General features: G+C 42.5%; 2 protein-coding genes across 8 annotated transcripts in view; both read right to left on the bottom strand.

Moving 5' to 3' along the window:
- The window catches only part of LOC127055759 (protocadherin alpha-C2-like), a 267,861-nt gene that overhangs the window by 155,828 nt on the left and 85,972 nt on the right, over positions 1–26,061 (bottom strand). For 2 of the 7 annotated variants that reach the window (XM_050963079.1, XM_050963077.1), the window contains exon 2: positions 9,944–12,085. The exons of 4 other annotated variants lie outside the window; for them this stretch is intronic. In XM_050963079.1, coding sequence (XP_050819036.1) covers positions 9,944–12,085 — 2,142 coding nt within the window. Of the gene's footprint in view, positions 1–9,943; positions 12,086–19,991; positions 20,312–26,061 lie in introns of those variants that run through there. One more of the 7 variants, XM_050963078.1, reaches the window with a different exon arrangement.
- Positions 1–26,061, bottom strand: part of LOC127055786 (protocadherin alpha-8-like) — a 146,320-nt gene that overhangs the window by 73,723 nt on the left and 46,536 nt on the right.

The raw sequence follows: 26,061 nt of genomic DNA, 5'->3' as shown, positions 1-26,061 counted from the left end.
AGAGAAACAGAGCCGCCCGGACCCGGGGCAAAGCGGGGGAGCTGCAGTGCTTGTACTCACTTGGTGGCGGTCCGGGTCTTCGGCTGCATTTTGGCAGTGGAGGGCCCTTCAGTCACTCCACATCTTCAGCAGCACTGAAGGGCCCTGCCTCCAAAATACTGCCAAAGACCTGGACCGCCGCCAGGCCAGGGCTTGCTGGGCCCCTGCAGGGCCCGGGGCTAGGACAAATTGCCCCACTTGCCCCCCTCCTCCTCTGGGCGGCCCTGTAGAGAAATGCTAACACATGAAGTAAATTTAAACATCACTATTGCCTTTTATATTAAATATGTACCTGCCTGCCAAAACCGGAAGTACAGCATTCTGTGTATAACATGTTAATTTCTGAGTAGCAAGCTTTGGGTCATTCCTTCCTAACAAAACAACTGGCACAATTAAACACTCAAAGGACAAAGAATAACTGGAGGTGGTAACAGATTGATGATCTAATCACTGTTTCTTTGGATGGATGTATACAAAATTCTTTCCATTATCAAAGGAGGTTACATTAGCATTTTAAGTAAACAGGTATGGGTATTTTCAACATATTCTATTAAAGTAGGTCAATAATAAAAATCTCAGTTAATTCAGAACAGAAAACAGGCTAGTCAATTCTTAAAGATACATACAAATATTTTCTAAAACTGTATATCTGAAATAAATATTCTCTACATTGCTCAGTTCATTTTAGGGGTCAGAGTAGAGGGAGGAGAAACTTATGGAACTATGCAAACTCCTCCCCAAATCCCGACAAATTATTGCCAGCAACGTAGTAATCTATGTTCACATTTTCATTGTCATCAACAAGGATTCAGACTCAACAACCCCTTTAAATGAATGACGAATATGCCATCTTTTTAATATTGGCCCAAATTCATCAATGTAATAACTCCACTGACTTTATTCAACCATGATACAGCTTGACATCGGAGGAATGAAACTAGTAATAAATTTACTCGCATTGTTTCTGTGTGCTTGTACAAATGTAGTAATTGCACTGGTTCACACTGGGAAGGTGTGCTTCACATTCTTAAGGACAAGAGCATTTTTTAAAAACAAAACCTTAAATTCTGCACAACCTGAGTCCCCAGAGAAACGCTGGTAGAGCGTGTCACTAAACACCATCTGAATCTGACTCCTCTGCCTTTCAGTGCCAGTTAGATACTCATTGTTGACTACTGTCTTGCTTTAAGAAGTTCTATAGAGTTTGTAACTCCCTCTTAGAAGCTTTAAAATATACTTTCTTTTCCTACAAAACATGGCAGTCACTATTAGGAAAAAGCTTTTTCTCCTATGTTTCTAATGAAATGGAACTAAATATGGCCCCCCTTTGTTCATTGCCTTCCTGTGTATTGGCATCACCATATAAGACCTGCTGTCTTATTTAATTTCTTATGATGAATACATTAATGTGACTCACAATTTTAAAAACTTTTACAACACTATTACTTTTTAAAAAGCAGATGATGTTGCTTGTTGTCAGAAAAATGAATGCAAAACCTATTCAAAATGTGTACTATATACCTCACATTATTACAAATTTAAATAGATCAAACATGTGACTTAGAATATCTCAGAGTGGGGCAATAATTTGGGTCTGGATTTGGGGAGGAGTTTGCATAGTTCCATAAGTCTCTCCTCCCTCTATTCTGACCCCTAACAACCAACCCTGTTCCGCCAACCTAAAGGGCTCTTAAAATCGACTGCTGTACTCCTCCCTGACAAGGAGGAACAGTGCTAAAATCAACCTTCCTGGGTCAAATTTCAGGTAGTGTAGACGCAATTCGATGGTATTGGCCTCCGGGAGCTATCCCAGAGTGCTCCAACATGACCATTCTGGACAGCATTTTCAACTCCGATGCACTAGCCAGGTACACAGGAAAAGCACTAGGAACTTTTGAATTTCATTTCCTGTTTGGTCAGCGTGGCAAGCTCAACAGAACAGATGACCATCAGTAGCGTAGCTGGGGGAGGAGCAGGCGGAGCGCTTGCTCCCCTGAGCCCAGAATTCCCCAAGTGGCACCTTTTCCACTCGTCTGTGATTTCGGCGGTGCGCCACTCCATCTTTCAGTGGCCTTGCACATGTGCCACTCCTTCTTTCAGTGGCATTTTGGTCACCTGGTTGAAACAGGGGAAGTTTTGTAAGGAAATATTAAACCTCTCTGTGTGGTGATCTCTGACACATTAGACCCTGGGCATGCTGGGCTGTTTGACCTTGGCTAAACAGGATCATCCTGGAGAATAGCCACATGGGGAGTGGGGTATCTTGCACATCCACTCCAAAACTGCAGCCCCTCCTTTTAAATGGCAAACACAACCAGCATTGGTTGCTATGGGAAAGGAGGGTGCTTCAGTTTGAAACCATTCCCACATGGTATGAATGTGAAAGACGACAATCCCGCATACCCTTTGACTTACCATGGATGCCTGTAAACCAAATTCTGTTGCCCAACCATGTGTGATGTGTCACCATACCGGCAAGTGCTCAATATAAAAGGTAAAATGCAACCTTATACCTAAAACACATGTGCTGCCTGCTGTGAATTGCTTGATTCACTGTCAAAGAATCTCCCTTTTGTTCTCAAAAATGTATTTTCTTAAAAGTCTACTCTCTCTTTTCCCCCACTGCAGTTGCAAATGCTTCTATGCGCTCCACATCAACTCCATCCCTGAGGTTATCACAGATTAGAAGGCAAAAAAATGCACTTCCAATGACATGTTTTCAGAACTCATGCATCCTTCCACACTGATAGGGCACAGCTGAATGCATGGAGGCATTTGGTGGCGGAGGCCAGGAAAGCATACAGTGCACCCTGCCACTCAATTCCAGGGGATTGCCCAAGCAACAGAAGGCTGTTACTCAAACAGCTTTGACTTGTAGTGTGGCTACAATAAGCAATGTGGCCTTGTCCTTCTCTCCTCCCCCACCCCACCCCACTATCAAACCCTTTGTAAACCAGCACTTCCTTTTACTAGTAAGCGTTGTTAGTGATCTCAAGGTTTTTTTTAAATAAAGAATGAATGGATTCAGAACAATTGGGACTTTATTTCCTGTGCCAGCTGTGGTCAAATGGGGAAGCGGGACTGGCTTACAGGGAAATACATTCACCAAAGGGGGCGGCTTTCCATCAAGGACAACACACACAACTGTCATACCGTAGCCTGGTCAGTCATGAAACTGTTTTTCAAAGCCTCTCTGACGCGCAGCATGCCTCGGTGTGCTCTTCTAATTGCCCTGGTGTCTGGCTGTTCAAAATTGGCCACCAGGAGATCTGCCTCAACCTCCCACCCTGGCATAAATGTCTCCCTCTTACTCTAACAGATATTATGGAATGCACAGCAAGCAGCAATAACAATGGGAATATTGCTTTCGTTGCAGTTTAACCTACTCAGCAAACAGCACCAGCGCCCTTTTAAACGTCCAAAGGCACATTCTACCACCACTCTGCATTTGCTCAGCCTATAGTTGAACTGCTCCTTATTGCTGTCCAGGATGCCTGTGTACGGCTTCATGAGCCATAGAAGCAAGGGGTAGGCTGGGTCCCCAAGGATAACTATTGGCATTTCAGCATCCCCAAGGGTAATTTTCTGATCTGGGAAGAAAGTTGCTTCTTCTAGCTTTCCGAACAGCCCAGAATTCTGAAAGATAGGAGCACCATGCACCTTTCCCAACCATCCCACGTTGATGTTGGTGAAACAGCCCTTATGATCCTCCAGTGCTTGCAATACCATTGAGAAGTACTCTTTGTGGCTTATGTACTCTTTGGCAAGGTGGTCCAGTGCCAAGATAGGGATATCTGTTCCATCTATCGCCCCATCACAGTTAGGGAACCTCACTGCAGCAAAGCCATCTACTATGACCTGCACATTTCCCAGAGTCATAGAATATTAGGGTTGGAAGGGACCTCAGGAGGTCATCTAGTCCAACCCCCTGCTCAAAGCAGGGCCAACCCCCAGACAGATTTTTACCCCAGTTCCCTAAATGGCCCCTTCATGGATTGAACTCACAATCCTGGGTTTAGCAGGCCACTGCTCAAACCACCGAGCTATCCGTCCCCCATTACCGTTATTAGCAAAATGTTATTGATTGCCTTGGCTACTTGGATCACAGCAGCCCCCACGGTAGATCTGGCCACTCCGAATTGATTCCCGACTGACCAGTAGCAGTCAGGCGTTGCAAGCTTCCACATGGCTATCACCACTCACTTCTCAATTGTCAGGGCAGATCTTATCTTGGTATTCCTGAACTTCAGGGTTGGGGAAAGCAACTCACAAAGTTCCATGAAAGTGGCCTTACGCATGCAAAAGTTTCACAGCCACTGGGAATCATCCCATACCTGCAGCACTATGCGGTCCCACCAGCCTGTGCTTATTTGCCAGGCCCAGAATCGGTGTTCCACTGTATCAACATGCTCCAGTGCCGCCATGATATCCCAATTGCCACATCCCATGCTTTCAGAAACATCTGTGTCCATGTCCTCCTCACAATCTTCCTCATGCTGTCGGTTCCTAGCTAGGCTCTGCACATACTGCAGGATAATGCACGAGGTGTTTGCAACACTCACAAAAGCAGTGTGCAGCTGAGCAGGCTCCAGGCTTCCCTTGCTATGGCATCTGCATGGATAACCCAGGAAAAAAGGCATGAAATGATTGTTTGCCATTGCTTTTAAGAGGGAGGGAGGGAGGAAAGGGAGACTGATGACATGTACCCAAAATCACTTGCAACAATGTTTTTGCCCCATCAGGCATTGGGGGCTTAATCCAGAATTCCAATGGGCAGTGGGGACTGTGGGACAGCTACCCACAGTGCACCACTCTGTGAGTCGATGCTAGTCACAATATTGATGCACTCCACCTACCTAATGCGCTTAGTGGGGACATGCACGATTGACTGTATAAAATCATTTACTAAAGATCAACTATAAAATTGACCTAATTTCATAGTGTAGACATGCCCATAGTCTAACCTTTCCACTTATTTCAAAGGACTTTGGATCAGGCCCTCAGACATCAAGAATGACAGCAATGAATCAGCCAGCCAGCCAGATACTAGACTAGGGTGACCAGATGTCACGATTTTATAGGGACAGTCCCGATATTGGGGGCTTTTTCTTATATAGGTGCCTATTACCCCCCACTCCCTGTCCTGACTTTTCACCCTTGCTATCTGGTCACCTTATACTAGACAGTGCAAGTTAAGTGCAAGGAAACAGTTCTTCCTTGATAATTATGTTTCTGGGTGGTCGGTATTCTGGATGCTTCTGTTAAATTACCATTTCTAGGTACACTCTGGTTTCTGCTGTTAAATACCCTGAGTTGCTTTACTTCACGGTTTCTTTCAAAACTGTGATTAAAAAACTGGTGATATCTTTGTTAATAGCGTCTTTGACTGGCATGGTTGGACAGCTAGTCTTGGTTTCTGTCTATTATCCTGTCCCTTATCATTAACTCTGATTTAATTGCTTTTTCTTTTGTTTTGATCTCATTCCTCCTTCTTCTATAAAATTTATCTCTTGGGCATGGATACTTATTACTCCACTTCAGTATTTTTCAATGATTCCTCTCTGGGACACTTTCTCATTTCCCTCCTGTGTTAATACTTCACATTTTGGACCAATCATTCATGTTCTGAATTACATGCTCCACCTTCACTGTGATCTCATATTTCTAGTTGTATTGAAATTTTCAGTTAAGACAAGAATTAAATTCCTCAGTTTTTCACTTTAAGAATTTAATTTAGTATACAAATTGAATCCACTAAATCTCAGAGGACAACAGAAGTTTCTATTATATTTTTGCTACAGATACTTAGTGTTTCTTCTATGGAAACATTAAAATCACCTCATCTTTTTGTCTCTCTCTAGCTAAACAATTACAGCGCCCTTCATACACACCAAACATTACTCAAAAGTATTTCACAACTAGAACACATTTCAGAACATACGTGTTGCCACATTTCATTAGATCCAAAGTCCATCTAGACCAGTATCCTCTCTCTGACAATGGTGAGTACCAGATGTTTTCAAATAAGGTGTAAAAACTCAAGAATAGGCAGATGTGAGATAGCTCTTCTCTTGGTCTCCAATAGTTAGAGATTGTCTTAAACCCTGAATCACAGCCCTTACTAACAACTCACCCTATCTGCCATTATATTCCTGCCTCCCCTTCCCCATCAATCATGCAGCCTCTAGGCCACTTGTTGACCTTCAATAGCTGAGTCCCAGTCTGGCTGACTTCCCCACAGCTTTGAGACCAGGGCCCCCCATTGACCAACCACAGGTTAGAGGCAGCAGCTGTCTTTGGAGCAGAACTGCAAGCTCCCCTTCTCTGACAATTTGGTTGCAACTATCTCCAACTTTTTGGCCCCTCTGTCCTCCATGGCCCCTGTGATGCTGGCAGATCAGGTGTCAACTCATGCCAAGGACCCAGGCCTCAGTGGAACACTGGTAATTACCGAGCTGGAACCAGTCTGGCCCACCCATTTGTTAGTATTATCAAAAAAAGTATTAAAATTATAAAAATGTGCTTAGTGTTTAGACTTTATTGAATGCTTACACATTGCTGCATGCATTAATCTCGCTTGTAATATCTGTATCCCCTATTGTATGACTGGGCCAAGCTTGCAAACTCATGCCAGTGCTGAGTAAGTAGCTCAGCTGCTGTTGAAGTCTGGCCTGGAGTGTCAGCTGCTAGATCTGGAGCCTGAACAGTGGTTTGTTCAGAGTTATGAACATTTCAGAGTTATGGACAACCTCCATTCCCGAGGTGTTCATAACAGAGATTCTAATGTATACAGCTTGCTTATTCTAGAAGCTTCCACTACTTTTCAAAACTTATGCTTAAAACTCATCTGTGTGTATGTATGTTTACCTGCTGTAACCTTTTAAATAACTCTCGTGTCCTTGTCCTGTATAATAAATGTTTAGATGATGTATTATAAGATTGGCTACAAATGTAGTCTTTGGTATGAGACCTAAAGTGCAATTGACCTGGAGTCATAGGCTCTGACTCCATGGGTGCTCTGGGGCTGGAGCACCCATGGGAAAAAAATAGTGGGTGCAAACTGGCAGCCCCCCTATCAGCTTCCCCCTCCCACAGCGCCCTCCTCCTGCCAGCAGGCCCTGTGGATCAGTGCCTTCCCCTCCCTCCCCTTCATTTCCCCACCTGGGGCAGAGGGGCTCAGTTGGGCTCAGGCTTCGGTCCCCCCTCCTGGGTCATGTAGTCATTTTTATTGTCAGAGAGGGTTGATGCAATGATATCTGAGAACTCCTGGCCTAGAGGCAGGTGCTGATGCTGACAAACCACCTGTGATTCTCCAGAGAAGGCTCTCTCTGGCACTCCACAGGTTCCTCGCCCAATTCCCTAATTTCAGTGCCGAGCACAGACCCCAGTTCTAAGCCCTCTGCTCCATTTCTCCAGTCTTACCCATTCTGAATTGTAATATTTTGTTCATTTAGTTTTTTAACATTAAAAAACAAATAACAAAAATATTGAATTGTAGAATGGGACAGGGAACTCGGAGAGATTGAGTGGGGTATGGGGGTAGCCAACTGGGCTAGTGACATGGGGAGGAATGCTCAGAGGATCCCTACAACCAAGCCCTCTGCCCACCATGTCACAAAAAGGCATGTTCTCCCCATGCCTTCTACCAACTCACTGTCCTCCCCTACTGGCAACTCACTGTTCTGTATCTCCATATTCCCCTGACCAACAACTCCTTCCCCACTAACCAATCCCTGCTGTATTCCTCCCCTATTCCAAGTCTCCCTCCGCAAACTCTGCATAGTCTCTGACATCTCCTGGCCAACACATGTTTAATATTTAAAACATAATAAAAGAATCTTCATCCAAAATCTCTCATTGATTTAGAGCTGATCTCATATACAAATAACACATTACAAACGTTCACATTACAGGAATTCCCATTAGTAAGAGATTTTAATTTTCCTGAGATCAGAGCTAAGGTTTTGTGTGTACGTCTGACTGAGAAATCGGATGTGTGTGTTATGACTGGTTCTATGCTACAACTGAAAGTGAGTTTGTAGTAGAGCTGCGGGGTTATGACTATGTTTGGGAATGAAGACACTTGTGACTGTGCTGTTGCTGTGGATGTATCCATAGTCTAAACTGGTGATTCCCCTGATTTTTTGCAGTTAATGGTTTGATAGCAACTATACTTGAATAACCTTAAGTCAACATAGTCATTTTGTGAAGGACAACAGTTAAGTCTGGGTGTGATAAATGAAGGGGAGGGGATACCTCCCTTTTATGAACCCAGCCAGCGATAAAATCCTTCTTAGTAGCTGTGCTCTACTTGCTTTACTTGTAAAGGGTTAAAAGTCACTGCTTGCATAGGTAAAAGGAAATGACTGGACATCTGGTGAAACGAACCAATGGGAAGGCTAGAACTTTTTAAAATTGAAACAAGACTCCCCTTTTGTCTGTCTATGTTGTTCTCCCAGAGAGAAGGGACCAGGGGCGGCTCCAGGCACCAGCACGCCAAGCGCATGCCTGGGGCAGCAAGCCATGGGGGGTGCTCTGACAGTTGCTGCAAAGGTGGCAGGCAGGTTGCCTTCAGCAGCATGTTTGCGGAGGGTCCACTGGTCCTGCGGCTTCGGCGGACCTCCCGCAGGTGTGCCGCTGAATCCGTGGGACCAGGGACCTCCCGCAGGCAAGTCGCCGAAGGCAGCCTGCCTACCGTGCTTGGGGCCACAAAATACCTACAGTTGCCCCTGGAAGGGACACAGACTATGCTGTAAAAAGCTTGGGGATGGGTATGAGAAAATCATCAGAATTATACCTAGAAACTACTTGTTTACAACCCCATATATGTAAGTAGATCAGGAAATGTCTAGCAAGATGCAGTTAGGTTTATCCCTTTTATTTCTTTAAGGCTTGTGGACTCCTCTGTGCTAACCCCAAATGCTTTTGTTTTGCTTGTAACCTTTAAATTGAACCTCAGGAAGGTTATTCTTGATGCTTAATTATTGTAAGTGTTTTTTTTAATCTAGCAATAGCCTGAGTTTCAAAAATATTTCTCTTTCTTTCTGTTTTTAATCAAATTTACCTTTTGTAAGACCAGGATTGGATTTTGTGTCCTAAGAGTTTGTGCACATGTTGTTTAATTAGATGGTGGCAACAGCTGATTTCCTTTGTTTTCCCTCCCAGCTCTTCCCTGGAGTGGGGGGGGGGAGTGAAAGGGCTTGAAGGTACCCCACAGGAAGAAATTCCCAAGTGCTCTTTCCTGGGTTCTCAACAGGGTTTTTGCACTTGGGTGGTGGCAGCAGCTACCCTTCCACAGTCAGAGAAAAGCTGTAACCTTAGAGTTTAATACTAACCTGGAATGGCCAGTATTAATTTTTAGAATCCTTGCGGGTCCCCACCTTCTGCACTCAAAGTGCCAGAGTGGGGAATCAGCCTTGACACTGAGCTTAAACTACTCTCAGTTCAAATGAAAACCCATTGGTCAAGTATTGATACTTCCAACTGTATTCACAAATTTCAGCATTTTAACCACCCCCAAAAGAGCATTTACATTCTACCAATGAAACATGCAGAGCTTGAGTTAGTCACATTTGTTAAATCATGGAATCACAAATAGCATATAGGTATCTTCATTTTTCATCACAAAATATGTATCCAACTCCTGACAAAGAAAAAAATAATGGATTTGACTATTACATAATAAACAGCTGAAATTAAGGATAATATCCGACTGTAGCAAAATTCATTGGGTGAGTCATGCTTGGTGTAATTCCCTTTATCTTATACCAGGAATAAATGTAGCCATTGACTTTCTAGTATTTTCCCTAGTATAAGGAATTAAAGAAATGCATAAGAACATATTCAACTGGGAAATAAATTTATTAGCCTTCCTTATAGGTCAGGACTGACTTCAATGACTCACCATTACTGATGGATTTGGTGTAAGCACTTGCCCCTTCCCTGCCTCTCCATTCTCCCAGGATTTAGGAAAGTTGGGACTGAAAACCATGAGATCATCCTTGGCGGTGCCTTTCCCTACACACAAGTTCCGGCTCTGGCGCTGGGAATAGGACCAACTCCCCACTTCGCTTGCGCACACCACGGTGGCTTTCCCAGGCCCGCACATCACTTCCGGACCCGGGTGGCATCTCAGCCCAACGTACACGACAATCACCAGCACAAACAGTCCGGACACAGAGCAAATGGCGATCATTAAAGACACGTTCATGTCAACCAAGGGCCCTTCGCTCCCGCCCCTTGGCCTCGAGTCCCATTTCACAGCCTGGGGACTCTCCACCAGGGACAGGCTGACAGTGGCTGTCGCGGACAGCGCCGGCTCCCCATGGTCCTTCACCAGGATCACGAGTCTCTGGCTGCGGCCGTCCGCCTCCTCCAAGGCCCGCGTCGTGCTGATCTCCCCGCTGTACACACCCACCCGGAAAGGCCCCGCAGCCCCGGGCTCCTGCACTTCGTAGCGAAGCCACGCGTTGTAGCCGGAATCCGCATCCACCGCTCGGATCTTGCCCACCACGTGCCCTGCGCCGGCCGACAGCGGAACCAGCTCGGGCCCTGACGAGCCGCGGACCGAGCCAGCCGGGGACACTGCGGGCGCGTTGTCATTTGCATCCAGGACAAAGAGCTGCACAGTCACGTTCCCGCACAGCGACGGCAACCCGGCGTCCCTCGCGCTCACCTGGAACTGCAGCACTTGCAGCTCCTCGTAGTCCAAGGGCTGCAGGGCATAGATGTGCCCGCTCTCCGAGTGCACCGAGATGTAGCTGGACAGCGGCTGCTCTCCCACACTTCGCTCCACCACCGAGTAGCTCACAAAGGCGTTTTCCCGCAGGTCCGGGTCCGAGGCCGACACGGTCAAGAGATGGGCCCCGGGCGGGTTGTTTTCCCTCACAAACACCGTGTGAACGGGCTGAGGGAAAGCGGGGGCGTTATCGTTCACATCCGAGATCGGCACCAAAATGCTGCTGCTGGCCGAGAGAGACGGGGCCCCTTCGTCTCTGGCTGTCACCACGATCTTATATTCAGACACTCGCTCCCGATCCACGGCCTCCGCTAGCACCAGCGAGTGATAATTCTTAAAGGTGGAGACGAGCCGAAAGGGCAGGTTCGGGGGGATGGAGCAGGTGACTTTGCCATTGTCTCCCGAGTCCCGGTCAGAGACGCTAATAAGAGCCACCACTGTCCCCGAGGGAGCGTCCTCCGGCACCGGCAGGGACAGGGAAGTCACGGCCAGCTCCGGGGCGTTATCGTTCACGTCTAAAATTTCCACCAAAATAGTGCATTGTCCGACCATTGGAGGATTACCTCTATCCGAAGCCTGAACTCGAACTTCATATAAATTAGTGTCTTCGAAGTCCAATTCTCCGTTGACTCTGATCTCTCCTGTGTCTGGAAGTAGGCTAAACACCACACGTGCGCTGTGTGCCGCACTGCCGCGTAGCGAATATATAATATCTCTATTAATTCCATCATCCGAATCTGTGGCGTTGAGTTTGATGACTAACGACCCATTAGCGGCATTTTCGAACAATCGGATCTTATAAACGGACTGATTAAATACAGGCGCGTTATCATTCACATCCAGCACCGTGATCACCAGCTGAACTGTGCCGGTGAGCTCCGGTTTGCCCCCATCGGTAGCAGTGAGTAATAAACGATGCTCAGGGGTTTCCTCTCTATCCAGTGTTTTTTTTAATACAAGGACTAAAAACTCAGTGTCTTCGTCGTTCTTTTGTACATCTAGAGTGAAATGTTCACTTGGGCTGAGTTTATAGGTTAGCAGAGAGTTTGTACCAATATCTGCGTCAGAAGCGCCCTCTAGCGGGAAACGTGAGTCCGGCGGTCTCGATTCTGAGATGCGCAGTTCTTCATTTACGGGGAACACAGGAGCATTGTCATTTATATCCTGTATCTCCACTTCCACGTGAAATATCCTCAGGGGTTTGTCCACTATCACCTCCAGGTCAATGGCGCACAGGGGGCTCCTCCCGCACAGCTCTTCCCTGTCTAGTCGCGAATTCACAAACAAAACGCCGCTCCGCAAATTTACCTCAAAATAGTCTCTCCTGCCGCTGGAGACCATCCGGAACATCCGAGACACCAGCTCTGCCACCTCCAGCCCCAGGTCCTGGGCCAGGCGGCCCACAAAGGTGCCGTGTTTGGATTCCTCCGGCACGGAATAACGGACCTGGGCGCTGCTCACCTCCCAGGCCGTGTGCAACAGAACCAGCCGCAGCAGCTGCCTGGTTACCAGGGAGTCTCGCCGGAGAAGGGCCATCGCGGGGCGGTTCTAGTTTATAAATCAGTGACTTGAAACGCCTAATTCCGTATAAATATCCTGCTGAGGGATCTCAAAGGAATTTCTCTTAAATCCAGTCCTGTCACTTCTGGGAGCCCGCCTGACGCGCTAACAGGCGGGATTTTCAGTACTTCTGAGGGAGGAGCTGTGTGTTTCTTTCCTGTTAAAAAGCCTTTTTAGGCGACAGCGGCACCTTGTGTCTAAGACCTTTCCAGCTTTAAATATACAGAACATTACAGTTTTCTGAAGTTCTTTTTCTTTACAACCTATCTGAAAGATACTATTAGCCCTAGTCTTAACGTACTTTGTTTGGAAATAATTGGTAGAATATGGAGATATCCTGATCTTCTCTATATAACCGAAGGAGCAAAATAAATATGGGATACCGTAACCTTGGGAAATAGTCGTGATGTTTAAAACACAGACCTGTGGTCTAACATTGCACGTTTTTATTAGCGTGCTATAGGGGAGAGTCAAGCATTGACTGGTTAGCATATAATAATATGTTCCTATAGCCAAATAATATTATGAAACACAGTAAAGGTTTTAGGCCAAAATAGGTATCTGTGGTAAGCTACTGTTGCCTTTAAATCTTTGAATAGCATTTCAGAACCTGACTCTTTACTTTTAAAATGCTGTCATAAAATTTCTTTCTAGTGACTTAATAAGCTCATATACTTTATATCTCTACATGTCTACAGAGACACTGTGTACCTATATGAAACAATGTGAAGTCCTTGTGGCATCTTTGAGAGACTAACACGTTTATTTGGGCATAAGCTTCCATGGGCTAGAACCATATATATACATACACACACACACACACACACACACACACACAATCTATCAATCAATAAAAACATGAGGGAAAACGTTTAAGGGTAGTGAAACATTCATAATGCAAGCAACCTGGATTTGGTTTTTGGTTATTTGATGTGTTGTGAATGAAGCAAATTGTTCAATATTTATTTGTATCCTCAGAGTTCATTGACTATCCTGTGCAAGGAGGAAGACAGATACTTTTTGAACCTCTGCCTCATACATTTCACAACCCTACCTCTTTCTCCATCCAACTTGCACAAAGAAGGAGACAATGGCCTGAAGAAAAACTTTATGTTATAATGTAACTAGAATTTACATTATAATGGTTACATACATGGCTCAGAGCTAAAGATGTGTGGGACCCCTTAACTTCCACATTTCCTGACTTTTCAGGGATTCTTTGGCAACCTTATAATTCCTGTGGAATTCCTTAGGTTTCTAAAAGACAAATAATATAGTAAAGAAATGCAATCATATGGAACTATTTGTTGGACAGGAGTAGAATGGTGTGTCTTTCAAAATACCTGAGCTCAATAAGGGAAGGGCTCCTCTGAAACCCAGCCTCCATGATAGCAAAGTTGCCTAAGGAACCCTGGCTCATTCGATGTAGATCAATAGATCCTATTAATAGACAGATATAATAAAACATGGCTGAAACCTTTCAGACGACATATGGAATGAGACAGGCTCCTTTAGAGCTTTGTTTCCTTCAGTGTTCAACTTCACAGATCATACTCCACATACCATCCACAGGTAAAACGTGAAATTCCTCTCTACTTTCTTACATATGCATGCATAGAGCGAGTGGAACATAATGAATCTTTATATTAAAGTGAACTTCCACTCAGCTATACATGACCACATACAGAGTGCCAATACAGACCATTAAAAGAATTATATATAACAAAACAAAACAAAACACATTAAAACACTGCACATGTGCACAGTGTACTTTAAACTGATTTTAACTGATCAAAGCTAAGAAGACTTTTGCCAGACCACTGAAAGACATACTTGATACTTAAAGCTTACCTCTTAGTCAGATTTAAGTTTCTACCACCTCCTGCTTAGACACTACAGCTGTTCAAAAAATGTCACAAGTTTTCTGAATTATGGAAAAATATATTTTCCATTCTCTTTTCATTTGAAAATAGCTAAACCATTTTTGATCTTTCAAAAAAGAAAATGTGCTGAAACCAAACTTACAGAATTTCGGTCCCTGAAGGAAAGTTTGGGGAAAACCTAAGCAGTCAGAAAAGGCATTCGAGAATGGAAACAAATATTTTAGGTTAATTTATATATAGGTATTGCTACATATTCCATCTATTATACGTAAACATAGCTCCATAATTGATATATGTATAAAACAGGTGAAGAAGGTGTATGGTGAAGGCATTCTGAGGGCATTTTAACTGATAGGTTGTTTTTTTTAAAAAAGCACCACTATTCTTTTTAAAAATGCATTGAAATGTTTGCACTTAATTCTAAAAGTATTAGGTTCCTTTGTCCTCTTTTGCTAAAAATGAAATCATTAGACTTTTGGGTTATGGAAGGACTGCAAGAGCAGACCCCATTAAGGCTTTGCTCCAGCAAATCACTTAAAAACCCAGTTAGCTTTATGCATGTCAGTGAATCTACTCAAGAGTTCAGTGTTTTGCTGGTTGGGGCCTATGTGCATAAGGAATTCAGCACATTAAAATGACTCTCCAAACAAAAGGTATTTGAGCCAATTTCTATCCCTTTTTGGTGCCAGAAAAGCACATGTACATCTGGTCAGGTCCAAAAGGAGGTATCTGTGTAGCTTAATAAGTTCTCTCAAGAAATATGGATAACTGTCTGCCTCTTCTAGTGGGATAATGATGGTATCTAGCCACCACTTGAGGCAATTTCTCTGCATTTCCATACTGCATATCAATAACATTGTCACTTGTGATTATAACCCTCCAATGTAGAACACCACCAATCAAAAACATCTATGGAACAGCGGAAATCACACATTCTTAACCATCAAAAAGTTATTGCCTCCATCCAACAACAAATAAATAAACAAACAAACAAACAAACATGCCAAAATGTTCTCTTTACTATGTTTACTTAATTATTTTTATTTTTATTTTTAAATCCACATTGCAATTCTTTTAAATATTCTAGGATAAAGTACTCTGTTGTGTTATTTTTAAACCACAATTTTCATTGTTTTAAGCAGAAGATACCTCACTCTTAGAGGTTATTTGCTGATTTGCACAGAAATGGGGCTGGAAACAAATAAGGTAAGGCAATTTTCTTTTAAAGTTGGGTTATTTTCAGTATTCCAGCATCCATTTCTATGGAAAAGAAAGCAGACGTGAAATCTAGAAACAACTGAAAGTGACTCAAGGAAAGGAAAAGAAATTAAAGGCAGTAGAATCCAGCCATGGTGTTAATCACATTAATTCCAGTTCTTAAACACATCAGTTCAAAGTGGGAGAAAGGAAATAATTTATAATATATGGTGTGAAATCCCAGCTCCATTTAAGTCAAAGCAACTGACTTCAATGGAGCTAGGATTTCATCCATGGTGTTTAGTCTTATTCTTGACAAATGACACATATATTTGTTCACTTAGCTATCCCTTATCAGGAAGGAAAGACCTTCCAGGTGATGGAAACCTGTTTTACAGCTGTAATAATACAGTTATAATAATTTTACAGCTGTATTAATTACAATTGTAATAATACAAAAGTAAAAGAAAAAATATATCCAGTTTAAGATCATCCATAAGAAGTAAAAGCAAGGCCTATACATGTCTAATATATAGGTAACTGGCACAACCAGTATGTTTCTGTTAGTGTATCCTGTCACCAAGGATTATGACTTTAGGAATAAAATGTTGATGAATATAATACTATAATTACAGGATTCTGATACTTATATTAATTCACTGGAACCTTGTGTGAACTACCCTATAATAAAATGGTAGCTCAAAAAGAAAAACATTAGAAATTCTCATTATCTTTAAAATACTTCTGTGCTGCACTATAAAACGAAGAAACATATACCATGTAATGAGAGAGAGAAAATGAGAAAGGGCCACTGACACCACCCATGTTTGGGAGGAAATCCAAGGAGATGAAGGATGAATTTATGGATAAAGCAAGACTGGATATCCAGACATGTGTGCACTCATATTTCCTAGATCTACCACAGATTTTCCACAGTCTTGGACAAGTCACTTCACTGCTCGAGTTCCCGTTTGCCACATCAATAAACGGGATTAGTTACATATACTTCACAGGAGTATTAAGAGGCTAAATTAATTAACTAGTGAAATTCATCTTAGTGCAGAAGGCCAGCACAAGGTCACATGCATCTTTTAAACATATTGTGTGGCTTAAGTGGAATTAAGGGTACATCGGTTTTGTGCTTGCCCTCTGCACATGACGTGAGTTTCACCTTTAAAGCAGGATTTAAGTGTCAAGGCTCTTTGCACTGGAATGAAATTCACCCTAATTCTCTAAAATGCATTGACATCCTTTGATGGAAGGTACTAGGGAAGTTAATAGTTGTATTATTATAGAAATTGCTATAATAACTGCAATCATTATAATCAGCAATCAGTGTTATGAGGGATGGAATTGAGAGTGCCTCACAATCGATATATCAAGAGCAATCAGTGACGGACGTTCCCTGATAAATTTTTGAAGGAATTTATTCCCACGCAAAGAAAATGTATGACCCCATTCTAAGGATATTTTGACCCGAATATTAAAATGAGACGTTGCTGAAAGCAGGGTAAACTGTGGAGCTCATTCTACATTTTAAATATAAATTGCTTATAACACTATATAAAAATAGCTATACTATTCTAGTCTTCTCTTTGTACCCCTTGTACATTTGTATATTTCATAAAGAGGAATTTAATCATACCACAATAAGAACATAAGAACGGACATATTCAGTAAGACGAAAGTTCCATGTAGCCCAGTATCCTGTCTTCCGACAGTGGCCAATGCCAGGTGCTTCAGAGGAAATGAATAGAACAGGGAATCAACAAGTGATCCCTGTTGTCCATTCCCAGCTTCTGGCAAAGTTTAAAGCACTGATATCACCCGCCAACAAAAAATATGAAAAGATTATTCTAAATCACAGCCGCCGCACTACCAATATTTTTCATTATCTCAACTGTGAATCTTATGAGAAAAGCAACTTTTTATATTGTATTGAAAGGTCAAAACATTCATATTAAATATCCAACACGAACATGGGTTTCCAGAAATGTGAACATTATTAACACCTGTGGATGAAGTCTGAATATTGTTATTTCAAAGGCACATGTTCTAAGTGCCCTTAAAATACTACTGGGAAACATGTATAAGCTAGTTGAACAGTGTTAAGGGGTTGAAAAATATAAAGAGAATTCCCAAATAAAATAAAGTTTAAAAATGCATTGCTATATTCTTTGTTAATACAAACTGAAATCACTACAAAGATTACCTATTCAAAGTCACTCAGCAAGAAGGACTAATTCCATATCCAGGACTTTCGCTACATACACACCATATTTATGGGGAAAATACAAGTCGTTTAATATTAAAAATACCACATAGAACTTCACAATCCACATTCAGACACTATTAGCATATTTAGAAAAATTGTGTTCAGTTTCACAGAAGTTACAAGTGTTCTGGAGGTGCAACAATATTTCACTAACCGTTCCATAGAAACTGGACGCCATCACTTGCTGTTTCTCCTTCTCCCAGTTCTCTGCAGAGTGAGGGAAGTTGGGGCTGAAAACCATAAGGTCATTCTTGGCGGTGCCTTCTCCTACACACAAGTTCCGGCTCTGGCGCTGGGAACAGGACCAACTCCCCACCTCGCTCGCGCACACCACGGCGGCTTTCCCAGGCCCGCACATCACTTCCGGACCCGGGTGGCATCTCAGCCCAACGTACACGACAATCACTAGCACAAACAGCCCGGACACCGAGCAAATGGCGATCATTAAAGACACGTTCATGTCAACCAAGGGCCCTTCGCTCCCGCCCCTTGGCCTCGAGTCCCATTTCACAGCCTGGGGACTCTCCACCAGGGACAGGCTGACAGTGGCTGTCGCGGACAGCGCCGGCTCCCCATGGTCCTTCACCAGGATCACGAGTCTCTGGCTGGGGCCGTCCGCCTCCTCCAAGGCCCGCGTCGTGCTGATCTCCCCGCTGTACACACCCACGCGGAAAGGCCCCGCAGCCCCGGGCTCCTGCACTTCGTAGCGAAGCCACGCGTTGTAGCCGGAATCCGCATCCACCGCTCGGATCTTGCCCACCACGTGCCCTGCGCCGGCCGACAGCGGAACCAGCTCGGGCCCTGGCGAGCCGCGGACCGAGCCAGCCGGGGACACTGCGGGCGCGTTGTCATTTGCATCCAGGACAAAGAGCTGCACAGTCACGTTCCCGCACAGCGACGGCAACCCGGCGTCCCTCGCGCTCACCTGGAACTGCAGCACTTGCAGCTCCTCGTAGTCCAAGGGTTGCAGGGCATAGATGTGCCCGCTCTCCGAGTGCACCGAGATGTAGCTGGACAGGGGCTGCTCTCCCACACTTCGCTCCACCACCGAGTAGCTCACAAAGGCGTTTTCCCGCAGGTCCGGGTCCGAGGCCGACACGGTCAAGAGATGGGCCCCGGGCGGGTTGTTTTCCTTCACAAACACCCTGTAAACGGGCTGAGGGAAAGCGGGGGCGTTATCGTTCACATCCGAGATCGGCACCAAAATGCTGCTGCTGGCCGAGAGAGACGGGGCCCCTTCGTCTCTGGCTGTCACCATGATCTTATATTCAGACACTCGTTCCCGATCCACGGCCTCCGCCAGCACCAGCGAGTGATAATTCTTAAAGGTGGAGACGAGCCGAAAGGGCAGGTTCGGGGGGATGGAGCAGGTGACTTTGCCGTTGTCTCCCGAGTCCCGGTCAGAGACGCTAATAAGAGCCACCACTGTCCCCAGGGGTGCGTCCTCCGGTACCGGCAGGGAAAGGGAAGTCACGGCCAGCTCAGGGGCGTTATCATTCACGTCCAAAACGTCTATCAAAACTTTGCAGTGTCCTGACAAAGGAAGATTACCTTTATCGTCAGCCTGAATTTGGAAATCATATACTTTATTTTTTTCGAAATCTAAGTGCCCTTTAATTCGGATCTCACCGGTATTCGGTTCTATTGTGAAGACATCTCTTCCACTTAGAGGAATAAAACTACTGAAGGAGTATGAAATATCCTTATTAATTCCTTCATCCAGATCTGTGGCGTTGAGTTTAATGACTAATGTCCCATTAGCTGCATTTTCGAACAATCGGATCTTATAAACGGACTGATTAAATACAGGCGCGTTATCATTCACATCCAGCACCGTGATCACCAGCTGAACTGTGCCGGTGAGCTCCGGTTTGCTCCCATCAGTGGCCGTGAGTAATAAACGATACACAGGGGTTTCCTCTCTGTCCAGAGATTTCTTTAATACAAGGACTAAACCATCACTGTGTTCGTCGTTCTTTTGCAAATCTAAAGTGAAATATTCATTTAGACTCAGTCTATAGGTTAACAGAGAGTTTGTGCCAATATCTGCGTCTGACGCGCCCTCTAGTGGGAAGCGCGAGTCGGGCAGTCTCGATTCGGCAATACTGAGATATTTTTCAGTTACGGGGAACACAGGAGCATTGTCATTTATATCCTGTATCTCCACTTCCACGTGAAATATCCTCAGGGGTTTGTCCACTATCACCTCCAGGTCAATGGCGCACAGGGGGCTCCGCCCGCACAGCTCTTCCCTGTCTAGTCGCGAATTCACAAACAAAACGCCGCTCTGCAAATTTACCTCAAAATAGTCTCTCCTGCCGCTGGAGACCATCCGGAACATCCGAGACACCAGCTCCGCCACCTCCAGCCCCAGGTCCTGGGCCAGGCGGCCCACAAAGGTGCCGTGTTTGGATTCCTCTGGCACGGAATAACGGACCTGGCCGCTGCCCACCTCCCAGGCCGTGTGCAACAGAACCAGCCGCAGCAGCTGTCTGATCACCAGGGAGTCTCGCCGGAGAAGGGCCATCGCGGACTACTTAGAAATCAGTGTTTTCACTGAGCGAACGCGCAGAATCCTGGCAATGAGGAGGATGCGTTGCAGGTTTGAAAACAGTTTAATTAAATTCAGTTGTTACATCCGGGAGTCTGCCTGATGCGCTGAAAGGCTGGATTTTCAGAGCTTCTGAAGGAGGAGCTGTGTGTTTTCTCCTGTTTAAGTGTCGTTTTAGGCGACAGCGACACCTTGTGTTTCAGACCTTTCCGTAGTTTATAACTTCCAAACTATGTCTTCTTTAATCCAGAGAGTTCAAGCATACGGTTTTGTCATCTTCTCTTCCTCCTCCTTTCCCTCCGCCCGCCAAGTTATCACGGAAGAGATCCCTTCGAACTTTATTTCGTTCCGTGCTCATGATAGGAGATAATATTTGGCAACAGACAGAAATATAGCTGAACTACCAAAAGAAGTCTGGGGTTCCTTACATTTAGAAAGGTGTTTTAATCGTTTCCCTTTCAGATCTTTAAAGATTTCATCACTTGATCTTGCACTACCTTCTAATGCACTTCCACTAACACACGCATCTACATCTTCATATCTCTATATCTTATGTTTATCTTATAGAGATACGTAGCTACCGTTATCTCCGACTCGGACAGACCACAAAATACTGAAAGAACATGGAGGTTTGAAAGGAAAGCGTTCAAATCTCAGGAAACACCAAATTCTTCTCCCTTGTGAATATTCACGTAGATTCTGCTATTATTATTTTATTACATCGTTAGTTGATTGGTTGGTTGGTTGGGCTGGCTTCTTTAACTACGTCATTCAAGGTGAAATTCTGTGTATAGAAGCATAGTTTTATTTTGAAGGCTTAAATTACTGAAATTGTGCATTGCCCTTGAGCTGGTTTTCCACAAGTTCCTAAATGTTTATTTACATCAGTGCAGAGGAAACGTGGCACTCAGTAAATATGGGAGCTGTTTAATATTTATTTTTACTCTTATTGTTTTGCCAGTTACTCTCTGCCTTACCTGCAGATTATTATTCTACGCAAAGTGAAGGCGATTATTTTCTGGACGTCTTCCTCATTCACTTTACAACCTTTTTAAACTGCAGAAGAAACCACTCGAAGTATTTAATTAAAGACCGCATTTTAATGCATATGCATAGATGAGCACAGTTATCGATGTGTTAGAAACCTGAATGCTGGCATTTCCCGATCTCTGAGGGCTTTCTTGTGCAATCTTAGTGTTCTTCAACATTGTGTTAATGGAATTTCCTACGTTTTTCAAAAATAAAATTGACAAAAACAAATAACTTCCATTCTGTTTTTAGGCAGAAATGAAAGGCCTTGGCCTGTACAATATGTGCACTCTCTAAAACTAGGGCTTATCTGGAGTCCTGCATCACACAATACATAGATTAGAACGTACATAATGAGGTATGGCTATACCCTCATTACTACATAGCTTCAGATTTCACGTGGGACTATGCAGGGCTCCTTTACAGCCCTATCTTTATCGGCACACACTTTCGCAGACCACATTACATAGACACTTAATATTAAATGTTAAATTCTTCTTAACTTTCTTACACATGCACGTCGGGAGCCAGTAGAACATAAGTGATACCGGATACTAAAACAAAAAGTATCAGTTACATGCACACATTTACACAATGCGAACGGAACATCAGGATATCATTAGAAAGAAAACAGCAACCAGTGCATATGTTCAAAGTATGTTTCCCAATCCTTTTTAAAGTCAGCAAATCTCAAAACCACTTCAACAGATCACTGAAAACCACATATGCCCCCCTACTTTAAAGTTTTTACAAACCACTTATTTAGGCACTAGAGCTGTTTTCAGAAATGTTACATATTTAAGGAAAATAATAGATTTTACTCTGTTTTTATGTAAAAACAATCCGTTGTAACTATCTTTTGCTCTCTACTTTGACTAAACCTGCAATTTAAACTAAAAAGGTAAAAGTTAGAGCAGGTTATAAGCAACTGGAAAAGGCCATTGAGAACGCAAATGTTTAGGCAACTTAACTACAGGTGTTTGTAAATACTTTGCTGTATATATATAATAATAATTATAGGCAATATCAGTAAAATAGTAGAAGACTAGTTTTGGTCTTGGGCTATGTTACTAGAACCAAAGGCTAAGGCGATACTATAAACTTATTTTATATGACACCATTTTTAAAAATTGATATTATTTGAGACAGTGACTATTTCTTTCCCTTTTGCATTTTTGTGTGCACTATAATCTACTGCACCCATGTGCGATTTGTTTTGCTTTACATTTGTCTATTAGAAGCTTGGGATGTACAAAGAAAGCGGGAACAGACCTATTTAATGCTCAAATAAGTCAGCACATTAGAACGGCTTCTCCCATGTTGAAGGTATTGGCACGAACTTTCATCCACTCTTGGTGACAGGAAAGACAGGTCAGCTGGTCAACTCCTCTTCCTAGCAGGAGACACCCGAGGAGATTGATAACTCCTCCTTTTACACTGTTTTATTTTTGAATGCAGTTTTTTTGTACATAATTCTAAATCTGTAAATTTAACTTCCACGATAAAGAGATTACACTACAGTACTTGTATTAGATGAATTGAAAAATACTATTTAAAATATTTCTTTGGGGTTTTTTTTACAGTGCAAGTACTTGTAATAAAAAAAAAATAAAGTGATCCCTGTACACTTTGTATTCTGTGTTTTAATTGAAATCAATATATTTGAAAATGGAAGACGTTTGTACAGCTGTCTGTCTCCTCCTGGCGGATAGTTAGGGTATATATAGTCACTATGTCAGTACATTTTTTTTGGTTATTTCAGTCACATGCCAATAAAGTTATCAGAAATAAAGGATTATCTTCCAATGTATACCATGCTTACTAACGGCACAAATTAAATCAGTCATATTGTGTATCGAAAAACTGTTCGAAGTCACAGCTAGCTAGCTACACACCACCCAAAAAATGTTCCCTGCATACAAAGGGAAAAAATAACAGGATAAATATATTAAGATGTTCTCTTCACTATTTTTATTTATTTTCTAATGTAGTATCTTTTCCACTTTGTAATTCTGTTAAATTTACTAGGCAAAACGAGATGCATTCTGTAACTATTTCCTCCTAAAACAACTCTTAGTTCTCTAAGCACAGGATCTCTCACTCTTAGTAGTTACTTGTTGACTTTCTGTAGAAATGAAGGTATAAAAATAAGTTACTGTAATTCTTTTTTAAAGGTTGTAAAACTGCATTATTTTCCATGTTCCAGAATCCATTACTATTGAAAAAGAAACCGAAATGGAATCTGAAAACCAAAAGCTGGAAATGACTCATAGAAAGGAAGTTAAATAACCATTGTTCATTTTTAAATAAAATCCAAAAGAAGCAGTTCATCATAATGAATGGTATTTTGTAAGATTCTCGAAGACACACACTCATTCAGTTATTTACTTGTGTATTATTAGGAAATGGAGAACTTCCAAGTAATAAAATCAATGTAAAAGCTAAAAACACACTGGTAAACAAAAATTGTTCTATTATAAAATCTGCAATAAATAACATAAAATAGGGCTGTCAAGAGATTTTAAAAATTAATTGCGATTAATTGCACTGTTAAACAATACTAGAATACCATTTATTTAAATATTTTTGAGTATTTTCTACATTTTCAAATATATTGATTTCAATTAAAACACAGATTACAAAGTGTACAGGGCTCACTTTATTTTTTTTTATTACAAGTACTTGCACTGTAAAAAAAAACCAAAAGAAATATTTTAAATAGTATTTTTCAATTCATCTAATACAAGTACTGTAGTGTAATCTCTTTATGGTGAAAGTTAAACTTACAGATTTAGAATTATGTACAAAAAAACTGCATTCAAAAATAAAACAATGTAAAATTTTAGAGCCTGCAAGTTCACTCAGTCCTACTTCTTGTTCAGCCAGTCACTCAGACAAAGAGGTTTGTTTACATTTTCAGGAAATAATGCTACCCTCTTCTTTTTTACAATGTCACCTGAAAGTGAGAACAGTCATTCACATGGCACTGTTATAGCCGGAATCGCAAGATATTTACGTACCAGATGCACTAAAGATTCATATGTCTCAACCTTCAACTACCATTTCAGAAGACATGTGTCCATGCTGATAATGGGTTCTGCTTGATAACAACCCAAAGCAGTGCAGACCAACGCATGTTAATTTTCATCATCTGAGGCCACGTCCAGACTAGAAATTAAAATCGATTTTAGATACGCAACTTCAGCTACGTGAATAACGTAGCTGAAGTCGAATTTCTAAAATCGAGGTACTCACCAGTCTGGACGGCGCTGCATCGATGTCCGCGGCTCTCCGTGTCGATTCCGGAACTCCGTTCGGATTGATGGAGTTCCGGAATCGATGTAAGCGCGCTCGGGGATCGATACACCGCGTCCAGACTAGACGCGATATATCGATCCCCGAGCAATCGATTTTAACCCGCCGATGCCGCGGGTTAGTCTGGACGAGGGCTGAGTCACATGCCAAAAGCAGAAGGCAGATTTTCTTTTATGGTGGTGCAGGCTCTGTAGTTTCCGCATCAGAGTGTTGCTTTTTTAAGACTTTTGAAAGCATGATCCACACCTCATCCCTCTCAGATTTTGGAAGGCACTTCAGATTCTTAAACCTTGGGTCGAGTGCTGTGGCTATCTTGAGAAATCTCACACTGGTACATTTTTTGAGTTTTGTCAAATCTGCAGTGAAAGTGTTCTTAAAATGAACTACATGTGCTGGGTCATCATCCAAGATTGCTATACCATTAAATATATGGCAGAATGCAGGCAAAACAGAACAGGGGACATACAATTCTCTCCCAAGGAGTTCAGTCACAAATTTAATTAATGCATTATTTTTAATGGGCGTCATCAGCATGAAAGCATGTCCTCTGGAATGGTGGCTGAAGCATAAAGGGGCATACAAATGTTTAGCACATCTGGCATGTAAATATCTTGCAATGCCAGTTACAAACCTGCCATGCAAATGCCTGTTCTCACTTTTGGGTGACATTATAAATAAGAAGAGGGAAGCATTGTTTCTTGTAAATGTAAACAACCCTTTTTGTGTCTTAACAATTGACTGAAGTAGGACTGAGTGGACTTGTAGGCTCTGAAGTTTTACATTGTTTTGTTTTTCAGTGCAGTTATGTAACAAAAAAATCTACATTTGTAAGTTGCACTTTCACAACAAAGATTGCACTTCAGTACTTGTATGAGGTGAATTGAAAAATACTATTTGTTTTGGTTATCATTTTTATAGCGCAAACATTTGTAATAAAAATGATATACACTTTGATTTAAATTACAACACAGAATATAATATATATGAAAATGTAGAAAAACATCCAAAATATTTAATAAATTTCAATTGGTATTCTGTTGTTTAACAGTGTGATTAATTTTTTGAGTTAATCGCATGAGTTAACTGCAATTAATCAATAGCCCTAAAATAAAATCCTATACTTTTTTGATAAGAGGTACACCCAGGTATTTCTCACTAGGATGTATCTACTGGTTTATCCTGAAAGCCATAAAGAATACTTTAGAAACAGAAAATTTTAAAATATGGGTATATCATTACATTCATTTGGATGCTTCCCTAGATTCTCTGGAATCTTGAAAGAGATTTCATACTAAAGTGCTTTAGGTTGATGGTCTAAAAAAGACCAGCATAAAAACTCAAACAAAAATTGGTAAACACTTCTGAACTGCATTTAAAAGAGAACAAATAACATGTAATAAGCAGGAGAGAAAATGATAAAGGAAAATTGGAATCACCAAATTTCAGAGGAGATCCAAAGAAAGGAAAAATGATT

This window comes from Gopherus flavomarginatus, chromosome 7 (genome assembly GCF_025201925.1).
Source record: "Gopherus flavomarginatus isolate rGopFla2 chromosome 7, rGopFla2.mat.asm, whole genome shotgun sequence".
NCBI lineage: Eukaryota > Metazoa > Chordata > Testudines > Testudinidae > Gopherus > Gopherus flavomarginatus.
The sequence above is the reverse complement of the archived record's forward strand: the minus strand, read 5'-3'. Positions and strand labels throughout refer to the sequence as shown.